General features: G+C 32.1%; 1 protein-coding gene across 1 annotated transcript; it reads right to left on the bottom strand.

Moving 5' to 3' along the window:
• Positions 1-533: 533 nt before the first annotated feature.
• Positions 534-3,767, bottom strand: ND-B22 (NADH dehydrogenase (ubiquinone) B22 subunit). The gene is made up of 3 exons (XM_088242360.1): positions 3,615-3,767; positions 1,600-1,742; positions 534-786 (listed from the first exon to the last, which is right to left on the bottom strand). The coding sequence occupies exons 1-3, from the start codon at positions 3,713-3,715 to the stop codon at positions 590-592; spliced, it is 441 nt and encodes a 146-aa protein (XP_088098486.1). The 5' UTR covers positions 3,716-3,767; the 3' UTR covers positions 534-589.
• Positions 3,768-12,801: the final 9,034 nt, after the last annotated feature.

Here is a 12,801-nt window from a genome sequence, read left to right as displayed (position 1 = left end):
ATCATACAGTCATACTCGTACTTGAAGGATTAAGTCAAGTGATAATGAAATTCAAAAATTTCCATTCAAAAACTCAAATGTTTTAGTCAATAAACATTAAACAAAATATTTTTTGACAGTCGTAGTAATTTTTCAAAGCACGCCTAGCCATATTACGGATTAAAATGTCAAACAAAACCAAAAAATATTTGTAGAATTCAATTGCATTCAAAGAACAGATAATTTTCCAGTAACAAATAAAAATACTGACGATGAGGTAGTAACCTCGAAACCGGTCGAAGTATAATTATTTAAAAAAATTAAAGTGGTTTATACAAATTTATAAACAAATAAGTGAAAAATACATAATGTCATTTCTTTCTTATGAATAGTTTCTAACAGGTTTGCTAGATCATTGAAATATTTGTACACACACATGTTTTGTACATTTATTAGGACACAAGTCCCTACTCCATGGAACTTAAGTCCATTATATTTCTCATATTATTTTAAGTGAATGATGATTATACATACAGTAAATTAATAAAAAAGGATTCTGACTATGAAATATTTACATTTATTCTTTGATTTAAACATGTAACAGTATAATTTAGTGATGGTCGGATTCCTCGGGTTTCGGCTTGCCATATTGCTTCTCCCACCAGATGACATATTCCTTTTTACGCAACTCTCTGCGAGCAAAGTAGTCAGGATACATGGCTTTCTCTAGGGGATGCCAATAGTCTAGGACCCAATCAGGGGCGATGACTTCTCTCTCGTACGCTACACCAGAAGGACTGGATGGAACTGAAAAAATTATATAACTGATAACTTGAACGAATTGATGTTCAGATACCGCTACGCACAATTCTAGCTACAAGAGCAAATACCCACAGTTTATCCATGGGTTTATAATACAATAGAGAAACCATAGACGGCAGCCTGCGCAGAGTGTAAAATAAAAGTGTTGTAAGTATGATCGAAACCGATAGGAAGACTATTACCCTTCAAAACGGTTTTCGAGTATGTAGACGGAGTGCTTTCACTGACCAAATTTAAGGAGATAGTCATAAAAAGCTGATAGGGACCAAAATAAATGGAGGAGATGGGAGTTTTTGCTGCAAACAAGTCCCAGGGATTGAACCCAGAAAAAGATAATACAGTGGAACCTCTATATTGGTCAAATCTGTTTCTGGACTGGTATTCTAAAAGGAATTGCACGTGAAGATATCACTCTGTTAGCTTGTATTTAGTACATAAATACGTGTTAAAAGTTTATTTTCTACGCGCGCTTTTGCGATCTTCTCCACCTCTTGAAGAGTGATTAATTTGGGGTTTTTATTTTTGTATGCGTTTACACTTTGCGCCGTCACCGACGATTAAATATCAACATGTGAAATCAAACGTGACCATTTTCAAAAATCTTTTAATTATGTCCAAATGTTTGAAGACAGGCTAGATTTCCTCCCAATGGAGTTATTTAGATCTAAATTTGTTGCAACGGAGAGGGATAACACCTTTGAGAAGGGAATATAGAAGTCAAGGCATTTACAGGGCTTATGACCTATCATTGGCTGGTTTAAGTAGCCACTTTACGCAATGTGTAACATTAATACTTACATGCTTTTGGTTGGTAATGTTTCCATTTAAAAAGTTCTTCCTCTCCCGCTAGCAAGACCTGGTTAGCTTTAATCATATCTGGAATATTTTTATTTTCATCAAACCTTGCTCGCAGCAAAGTTAATTCATAACGCATCACATCCCTAAAAACAAATCTAATTAGAACGGCCTTTGTTCAAAACTCAATGATAGACAGTCATACGTAATTAAAAAATCAACTGATTTTGAGTTCAGTATATAGAATATTTTTTTTTTTTTAAAGAAAAATAAATATTTGCGTTCTTGTGATTTACCCAAATATTTAATTTTGAGGGCCATTTTCAACGAGTTGTATTATATTTCGTCGGGTTTCTCGCACAAGTTGTGAACTAGTTGTGAGATATTGCGCACTCAATACTCACTTAAAGTTAAACCCTCACCCGAAATTGACAATGAGGAACTTCAGCCCTACGGGAAATTGGATACAAAAATGTTTTCTTGCGAGCGGTAAAAATTAGAGCATTCAATTGTAAGGCAAAGTTTTTTGAAAATGTACGAAAAAAAAAATATTTTAATACAAACTCACTATGTACTTTGATTGACGTCACTGGTTCATATGAACCAACGAATGATGCGAGAGTTGGGAAGGATATCCGGTCAGCTTTGATAGGGGCAATATGATCGAAATGATAGGGGAATGAAAACCATAGTTAGTTCTATGGTTATCGGTATGAAAGAGTAAGTTTTGTCTGAGGTTTCTAGTTGGGATATTTAATTGCATTGAGCTCAGTAGTTCAGGCGCATCAAAGAGTGAGCTGAGAATTTTAAATAGGACTAGAAGGTCGGATTTATTTTGACGGTCTTGAAGAGAAGAGAACTCATTATACATATATTGGTCTTTGGGTAAGCCCAACCTCCAGCCTATCTTTTTTAAAAATCTAGGTTGAACTGATTAAATATTTTTGATGTAAACATCATAATATGGAGACCAGATAACAGAGGAATACTCTGGGTGCAGGCGAACTAGGGAACAGAAGAGAGTTTTAATGGTATTGATATTTTTGAAGTCAGTATCGGATGTGCGATATATCAATGGCAGCTACGTAGACGACTGTATGTTGGAAATGTCAGCTTTTCAAGAGAGATGTGTAAATTCAACTTGTTTATTTTTTATACACATTTATAAAAATTTAGAATTATGCTTGGTAAACTTCGTGAGACATATGACATTAGAAAGTGTTGTCAATAATAATCAACATAAATATTAAACACTTTCATTGACTGCCCTGTAAACTTAATATTTTCAACAAATGTTTTGAATCTGTAGCATATGATGACAAAATAAAATGTTTTTCTTAAATTTTAAGTCAAATAAAAATATTAATAAAATCACTTTGTTTTGAACATTATATTACGAACATGGAGCTATATAAGTTATACACAGTAATAATAAAAATACAATAGCTTGTGTTGCCGTATTTTTATCTATTTCGTGCTACAAAAGGGAAATATTAGTATGGGGAAGTTCGACATATGACCAGAGGATAAGGATTACGAAAGGGAAGTTGAGATAATAATGTTAAACATATTATTTAGCGATAAGTATTTGATATTTTCTCAATTTATGTACTTTTGTATAAAACATCTTAAGTCAGGCCTGTCAAACCAACAAACCGACTTTAAAAATCATTTCATTTTTAACGTCTAATTTAAATCTTCGTTCGTTTTATATTTTATAATAACGGCTAAAAAATCAGTGTCAAATGAGACGTGAAAAAATATTTATTTTAGGAGAATTTGTAAAAGCTATTTTGTAGAAGCACAGATTTTGTAAAAGCGATGACCTAAAATGAACAATAATGAATTTAATTTTAAATCAATTTCGGGATTATAACAACTCAATTCGAAGAATCTATCAAAAATCAAGTCACAACATTGAAGGATTTTTGACAGGTCAATTATTATATAACATTTGATCAGTTTAGGTTATCTTTTTCCGAGGTAAATTTATGTTTTTAAAATGTTTCTTATTTTACCTTTGGGGTACCCAAGACTCTAAGTTTCGACAGGCCTCCTTGTATAAGGAACACACTTTTTGAGCATGAGTCCGTAATCCTAGGACAGGAATCTTCGCCATTTTCTATAATTTTTCAACTTGACACACAACCATAGATAAAGACTTTATAAAAATTTTGACGTTTGGCTGAACTTATACGAACGGTTACAAGATTATAAAGTCATTGTTCCCTTTTTTTAAAATTTATCTTCAATTAATTAATTTTCTTCCTTCTTCGATTTTTTAAACGTATTTTACTGTCATAATATTATGAGAAAATATTTTTACGAACACGTTTTTACGTTTTAAAGTCGATTGGATTTTTATTTTCATAAGCGCATTTTTAGTATTATATTGTTCGAAATATATAAAATAGTAAACCATTTGAAATATGTATTTAATAACAAAGTTCACTTACTACACTAAAACATTTGTTTAATTTTATTTATTCATTTTCAATTTAAAAATACATTTTTATTGGATTGATTGTAATTTAACTCTTTGTAAAATATTTTATAAAAAGTACTACCAATAATAATAATAATAACAATGGTAATAAAAATAAACAAACGATATCTTATGAAGAAAAAAAAATTAAAATGAATTATTCGTATAATGTACAATTAATAAAAAAAAAGAACTTGAATAAAACAAAAACCGATAAACACATATTTTTGACATCGATAGTATATAATAATTTATTTAACTACTTACAAACAAACTTCCTATTGATGTCGATCGATTTAGATTATTATTTATATTAATACTCTCGTCATAATTTAGATAAGACACATATTAAGGGCCTTACTAATAATAAACCTAATATAAAGTTATGCCTAGGCATAGTGGTAGCATAAGGGTGGGAATACCATCCTTATTATACTTCTATGCCTAGGCGTAACTTTATACCAGGTTTATAAATAAGGCCCTAAAGATATAACGTCGTATTTTTAAAGGGTGTTTATTAATTAAATATATATAATTTTAGTGTTAAAATTATTATATAACGCCCACGTAGAAACGCGCAGGCCGCTAGCGCCTTTTAATTTATTTTTTTTATTACATCTATTTTATTTAGTTATTTCCTGATACTATCTTGATATTTGGTAATTCGGATGACTGAAGTTCATATAAACAGTTCTACTATACTATTCCAAATAAACGAGATATCTAGATAGATATTTTTCTGTAACACACATCTTAGGAAAAGGCTATGAAAATATATAATCACTAGATCTTAAAACACAAAGACAGCTTAAACAAATACATACTAATACTACTTTCGGACAAAAGTATTTTGAGTATAAAGCTAGGGTTTCCTAGGACAGCGGCGCCCGTATTTTAACGGCCGTAGTGAACGGTGATGCGGTGGACAGCCGTCGTAACGGTGACTAGAGAGTGGTTTCCTAGGAAAACGATGTTGATAACATCGTTAAAAATAAAAACACTCTCTAGTCACTGTTACGACGGCTGTCCACCGTATCACCGTTCACTATGGCCGCTAAGATACGGGCACCGCTGTCCTAGGAAACCCTAGCTTTATGCAATTAAAATCTACTTCCACTGTCCATTACAACGAGAAAATGTTCAAAAAGGCTATAAAAAATGGATAGTGGAGCTGGGTAGAAGTAAAATGGATTGTCTCATTCGCCTAAACCAATATTTAATCCCCTGTTCCACAAACGAATAGTTTATGCTATATCTTGTAGTTCTTTAATGAGTATTTTATAATATAAATAATAAAGGTATACAGAAATGAAATAAAAACATAAATACGTAGAGTTTAAAACACTCTTAATATTTTGTTATTTCTCTCTGTATATTACGTCTTCTTTGTATATTCTCACATGTAAAAAAAAAGTATATTGTCAAGTGTCCTCGGCGCGGGTAACCCCAGTGAGGTGACATTATTTTTATTAGTAAAAAAATGAATAAATAAATACATCTGTAAAATGCTGCAAGAAATGATTGAAGGTGCCATGCGTGTTGCGTGTAGATAGGTGTAAACCACCACGATCCCAGAAACGAGAAATGTCACTAAACCTGACTGCCTTCCGCACAGAATAAATTTTTAAAATATGCTCAAAAATGTATTCTACAGTTCTGAATGTGAAAAAGAACCAGGATCCTGAACGAGCGTTTTTGCCTTTAGGTAAAAAACTTAAAAGGGGAAATCGAATTTTGAATATATTTATTAAAGAAATTGATTATGAAAAAGCATTTGACAGAGTAAAACACTCATATTTGATTAAAATGCTACTAAGCTGCGGTATAGACGAGACATATATGATAATGATAAAAAACCTGTATTGGGACCAGAGCGCTATTATCAAACTGAAAAATGAAAATACTTCACAAGGTATTCCCATTTAGCGAGGGGTCCGACAGGGTTGTGTTCTCTCGCCTACTTTGTTTAACCTGTACTCTGACTTGGTCTTAAAAGAAGCGCTGATTGGTACAAATCTCGGTGTGAAGGTAAACGGTGTAGCCATCAATAATATTATATATGCAGATGACACCGTTCCAATTGCAGACAATAAACAAGACCTTCAAAAACTGCTTGATAAAATTAACTCCGTCGGTAAACGTTTTGGATTAAATATTAATAGAAACAAAACTAAACGAATCGGTTTCAGCCGAGAGAGTCATCTAAATGTAAATCTCCAACTTAAAGGTATCAATATTGAGAGAGTGAAAAAGTTCAGGTACTTAGGCAGTATCATCACTGCTAGACCCAGACATTGAGATAAAATGCAATAAAGAAGCAGCCCGAACAGGATTTAACAAAACGAAAAATCTTCTTTGTGACGATAGTATAAACCTTAAGCTGAGGCAACGAATGGTCAAATGTTATATGTGGTCTGTCTTACTGTACGGTGTAGAGGCGTGGACTCTTAAAGTTAATATTATAAACCGCCTTGAAGCATTTGAAATGTGGATCCACCGTGGAATGTTAAGAATATCTTGGACCGATATGATAACCAACAATGAAGTACTACGTAGAGCCAATACTAATAGAGAACTATTCACCACTGGTAAGCTCCGTAAGATTTCATATTTTGGCCATGTGTTGAGAGGTGGTAAATATGCCATACTTCAGCTTGTCACGAAGGGGAAGATCGAGGAATGTAAAGGGGTCAGAAGAAAATAGTTTTCCTGGCTTCGAAACATACGTGCATGTACCAGGATTAGAACTGCGGAGGAGCTGTTTCGCACTGCTCATGATAGGGAAGCTTTTTTTCAAGTGGTTGTCAACGTCGGGGGAACCTGACATGACACACAAAGAAGAAGAATTGAAGAAATTGTCACCAAAATTAGTACAAAATTACAATTGTTTTGTGCATAAATAATTGATAATAATGTCTCTACCTCTCTAATAAAGTGAAAATTCGTATTTAGAAAGTGCTATTGCAGTGTCCTATGCACCATAGTAAATAATGATTATTATAACACAGTTTTTGCGAATGCTGAAAAAAATATAACAGGAAAGTATGTTTACAGGTGGTTTAGTTATTTTAAAAATTCGCCATACCGAGGTAGATATAGTGGAAACGTTAAGCATACCGCCTCGACATGTACCGATGAAGATAGCTTTTGGGTTCGCGGCCCTGCTGTGATATAAGAGAGTGAAAAGCCAAGATACCTTATGTATGTTGTGTGTAGATAGTTATTCCTTTGCTCTGAGCTTGGAACTATTTTTTACTGGAATTGTAACTGCTAACTACCTCTTCAATTGTACAAATGGAAGAAAATATCTCACTGAAAACTTCACACGGGCAACCAACGAATAATACTCGAATTTATAAAACACAAATATTATTTTTTTACTGAAAAAAGACATTACAAAAATAATGAACACGACATTTAAAGCAGTAGGATTATATAAATTACTGAACCACTCGTAAACATACTTTCCTATTATAATTTTCTTCTTATAATCCTTATAACTATTTCTCTTTCTGCCCTTTCTTTAGTTACATAGAAGGTAAGGCGATTAGTCTAACGCTTTATGTACCAGTCCAGAAACAACGCAATATTGCTATGTAGCAGTTAAAATTTCAGACAAACTCAATAATGCTTTTAGCAAGAAAAATACTGGCAACTGGAAATGTTTTGCTAAAGAAATCAAAACTTTAATGGTCTCTCTATTTATTTTAGATAGTGTGTCCAATTGGCTGTACTCGTAAAATACATTCTAGATAAATACATGCACACTTTCATGTTATACTACACCATGCGCGAGATATCTCGCTCCTGGCACCCAAAGGGTTAAAATCAATATTTCTAGTCCATCCTGCAATGAATCGAACCCAGAAACTAAAGCATAGTAAGCAAACGCCCCAACCACCACACTACGAGGACTTATCTCATATATATAAAGTATATACATATATAGACTTATCTTCAATCTTCACACGATTTCCCCTTTCAGGATTTTTACCTGAGAGTGACCATCGAGTCTAAAAAGCCCCCGTACAGTTAGTAGCATAATAAATACAGTAAAACGCACGAAAAATTAGGAAATCATACCATTTTGTCATTTGAAAATAATGTTTTTTAAAAATCTCGCAATAAAAAAAAAACAGAAAAAGTATTTCTATTTGAAAATGTAGGTACTTAAAAGTTTTATATACATAACTAAAATATGATTACTTTTCGACCGACAAAATACGCCATTTTAAATTCGGATTAAACTTTGGTACATCGATTCTAATTTAAAAACTGAGTATTGAACTAAAAAAAATCTAATGATTTGAAGATAATAGATTGAACATTAAAATGGTTGAAGCAAAATCTTAATTTTTGCCTTCGGTAATACTTTAAAAAAATTAGTCATGTAAATATTTTGGTTGAAACCGTTTTATAGAATTGCATTATCTTTTTTTAAAGAAGAGAATTCTAGGTGCAATATAAAATTTGGTATGGTACTTACACATTTTTATTAAAACACAGCTTGCTGTTAATTTAGAAAATACAAAAAAACATAAATCAGCAGTACAGTAGTCATTGTAGGCAGTCAGCACCTTTTACACATGTGCTATTAATAGATTTTACCTATTAAATAATAATCACGCAAAAAATATTTCTATCTCCGTTCTTTCTGTTTCTAGGAAATAAAGCATGAAGAGTACGTAAGAAATTGGTGAATGATATTTTTTTACTTGCTTCGTCTTGAAACGGTATATTTTACGCATTTGGTGGCAAAATGTAGGTTTCAAATTGAAGTTTCTCTAAAGCAGTTATATTTTTAAAAGTAGATATTCATGTGTCTTCCATTTCATGATTATTTAGATAAATCATGAAACCGTAAACATTTATTCAAAAAAATTGAACATGGAAACAGTACTTATATATTTTTCAAAATATTTATCTTGGTACACTTTGGTATTTGTGGTCACTAATTTTTCTTTTTAAAATAATTTTTAGTAACCGACTAAAATAAAATTTTTAGTCGAAACCGGAACCAAATTTCGGGTTTTGTTTTAGTTTCAGCCCAAACAGAATCGAAACTGATTTAAATAAGCCACTTCTAAACGCCTAAAATAATTCATTTTTATTGTTTAACCGTACAAGTTCATTAAAAAAGTGTTAAATAAAACACATATTTAAATAAAAGGCATAAATTTAATGAGTTAATTAGATTATTTTTAGCACCTTTTGGTTCGTGTTTATGTTATACATATAACTTATAAGTAATAAATCTTCAATGTTCGCTTTAACTTATTAACTAAAGAAATTACAAATATATAAATATGAAAGATCTTAGAGCTCACGAGAACTTAAGAGTCACGCGCTCAGAGTAATAATGCGCCTAGCTATAGAGGAGCCCAAACGTAGGAAAACCATTCTATGACTATTAGGTATTAAGTTGGCTACAGTTCGCAGCAAAACAATGGGCCGCACTTAGGTCGAGAATTGCCACATGGATATTAATTTGCACTGTAAATACTTTTAAATATGCACCTGTGTATTTATTATTCCAATTTATTTTTCTACAATTCGCCTATATTTATTTTATAAAACTGAAAATACATGTGTGTTCATTTTTTCATTTATTTATTAATTTTATTCACAATATACTTATGTTACGTTTATTGAGACATAAATCCCAACTCCATGGAACCAAAGTCCTGTGTTAAGTTTGTTTGTCCGTCACATCTCCGAAACGGCGAGTCGTAGCGGCCTGAAATTTGGACACGTCATTTTAGATGCAATTTCAAGGTTAACATTGCTGTTTTCGAGTAAAATTTGAATCGACCTCTACTCGATAAAAACTCAAACTTCATATGGATGCCTAGTGAGGCCCCGACATATTGCTCGTAATCAACTGTCATTATCAATAGTAAACATACTTTAATTTACAAATTTATCTCCTAAACGGAGAAAAAATAGTATCTGAAGTAAATATGTGGATATGAGGAAAGTTTTTAAGCAACATAATACACGTGTTGGGACAATACATGCCAAAAATCAATGTAAATCATGGGAAAATATTTGAAATCAATTACCTGAGAAAACTGACTCCTTTAACACATTTGACGCTCCTACTGCTGCAACAAACATACTACAATTTACCATAGTTGATTTTTATTTATTATAATGTAAATATCCTAGTTATTTACAAACAAAGCCAAGCACAGCGACAAAAGCATCCGATCGAACCGTTATGCTTATGTTGTCAAACAAAACAAAATGGCCACCAATTTGTTGCTAATCAACAAATCAACATCGCTTGCATTCTATAAAACATAGTGATAGGGCTTCTATAGAGAAGCCCTCTAATGCGTGAACCTCTATAGGTTCACGCATTATTACTCTGAGGTCACGGTCATATATGATGGACCCGAGTACAGCCGAATGTAATCCGATGCAACCCGACAGCAGGTTTCGCATTTTAATTCCCTTTGATCTGGCATTGGGTCGTTAAATATTTTTGAGGGTATTGAGCACAATTGTATGAGCTATGCATTGTACCTACCTGTGCATGGAGTTTGTGAATTTTTACTTCACCTGCATAAAGCTCTTTTTTTCTAGATTTTGTTGGGTTGAAAGAGTAGATGCTTGACCTATATTTTATGTAGGTACTCCCAACTTCTGACCCTCTCAAGACATAGCTATTAAAATGGTCTGAAACTTTCCCGTGACGATGTGAAATCTTGCATAAAGGTAAAAAATGAATTTCGGCTGTTATTATTATAATAGTTGAATAATTTACATAGCGCCATTTTTGTGGAAATCACCTTAAGGGCACTGTGCAATAAATAAATTTAATATCCCAGCACGTTTTGCAGCTACAGAGCGCATATACGATTGGAATTCTAGTTCCTAGTTTCCAATATATTTAAATTATAACTGATAGGAGCTAGATTACGACACGTCTTGCAGCTACATAGAGCATAGGCCACAAGAAATCTAGCCCCCATAAACGCCAAAGTATGTTTTAATTTGGCAATGAGATTTTGTGTTTAAATGATATTATAATAAATAAGAAAAAACTCATTTGTGATAGATTATTACAAGTTTTGCAGCTACTGAGCGCATGGTCGGTTGAAATTCTAGACCCCATTTACAAAATTTAGGTATTTGATAGTTGATAATAGTAGCATATTAGAGCTAGATTATCAATCGTCTTGCAGCTACAAAGCCCATGGACGGTGGAATTCTAACTTAAAATTATATCATTAATATTTAAAGCATTAACTTTGTTGTCAAACATTTTAATAAATGTTATTAAATATTTGTATATAACCACTTATCGACTTATCCATGTTAAATAATTAATATTTAATAACATTTATTAAAATGTTTGACCACAAAGTTAATGCTTTCAATATTAATAAAATTTTATCAGCGAGTACGGCCTTAAAAACAAAACATTATAAAAAAACTAACAATTGACATAGACGAGTCGGTAAGTGGTTATTTACAAATATTTAATAACATTTATTAAAATAATATCAATAAATTTACAAAAAAAAAGAATCGAAAAGCTTCAATAAAGCGAAAAATACGACGAATTCTCTCAGAATCCAGGCGGATGAAGAATGCAGTTTCGTGTGTGAAATAGAACCAGAATCCCGGACCAGGGTTCTCAGAGTAAAGTTCAGGCAAACATCCCGAATAATAAAATCGAATGGAGACAAATCCGCCTTGTGAAGTAGTGGTTGTGGCGTTCGCCTACCATTCTTGAGGTCCTGGGTTTAATACCTGGCGGGGTGGACGTGAAATATTGATTTTAAATGTTGTTTATACTGCAATATTTCGTTGTTCCTGGACTAGTAGGAGTGATAATACAAATGCCGATACTATGAATACCGATAATCACATACCTACTACGAATACCGATAAAAATATATGAAATGGATTTAGAATGAACCCTAATAATAAGAAGCCCCTAAACCTGTAGCAATTGCACAGAAATCTTTAATACCAGTAATTCTTAAAAATAATTCTTAAAAAGCCCAGAACTTACCCATCAAAACTAGTATTCGAAGAACTTAATATACCAACAATTGAAGAATTTTTTAATAAAGCCCCTATCTTACAAACTTTTAAAGAAAAAACAATTGAAGTGCAAAATTCAAGTAACTCTAGATTTTCTAATAATTTAATTTTGCACAGATGTAAAACAACAGCAGCGTTAAACCATTATACGTACATAGGTAAAAAAAACTTTAATAAACTTCCGGAAAACTTAAAATCTATAAAAAATTATCAAACTTTTAAAACTAAAATTGAAAAACATTTAAGACTCACCCCTTCCTAGACTCCATACCAAAGAATGTTTATTTTTTATTTTTAATTTACCTTGTTTATTTTTAATTTTAATTTTAATTTACTTTGTTTATTAAAAAAAAAAAATGTGAAACGAACTCCCTCTCTAAACACAAGTATCTACTTTATCAGAGAGGTAGAAACGTTATATATAAGATGTTCTGTATATTTACCTATTTTGTATTTCAAAAATGTATTTTGTAAAAAAAAAAATATTAAATAAAAAAAAAACAAAAAAAACAAAACAAATGGTTGCTTACTTCTGCAGGGAAGAAGCGAGAGGGGCGTGGCCATATGGTTGACGGTGTATCAGACTCCCCCCTCCCCTCTCCTCGCTTATCCCTTACAGAAGTAAGCAACCATTTGTTTTTTTCAATATTTTATTTTTGTAA

Source organism: Micrasema longulum, unplaced genomic scaffold, assembly GCF_059751315.1.
Source record: "Micrasema longulum isolate JH-2025_06_02 unplaced genomic scaffold, ASM5975131v1 h1tg003700l, whole genome shotgun sequence".
Taxonomy (NCBI): domain Eukaryota; kingdom Metazoa; phylum Arthropoda; class Insecta; order Trichoptera; family Brachycentridae; genus Micrasema; species Micrasema longulum.
Note: the sequence above shows the minus strand (reverse complement) of the source record. Positions and strands in the feature narration are given on the sequence as shown.

Excerpts from the sequence above, each read along its gene's own strand:
- ND-B22 (XM_088242360.1), bottom strand. The coding sequence starts at position 3,715 with ATGGCGAAGATTCCTGTCCTAGGATTACGGACTCATGCTCAAAAAGTG. Across the intron at positions 1,743-3,614 it reads GAGTCTTGGGTACCCCAAAG|GGATGTGATGCGTTATGAAT; the intron begins GTAAAATAAGAA and ends ATTTGTTTTTAG. Across the intron at positions 787-1,599 it reads ACATTACCAACCAAAAGCAT|TTCCATCCAGTCCTTCTGGT; the intron begins GTAAGTATTAAT and ends TAATTTTTTCAG.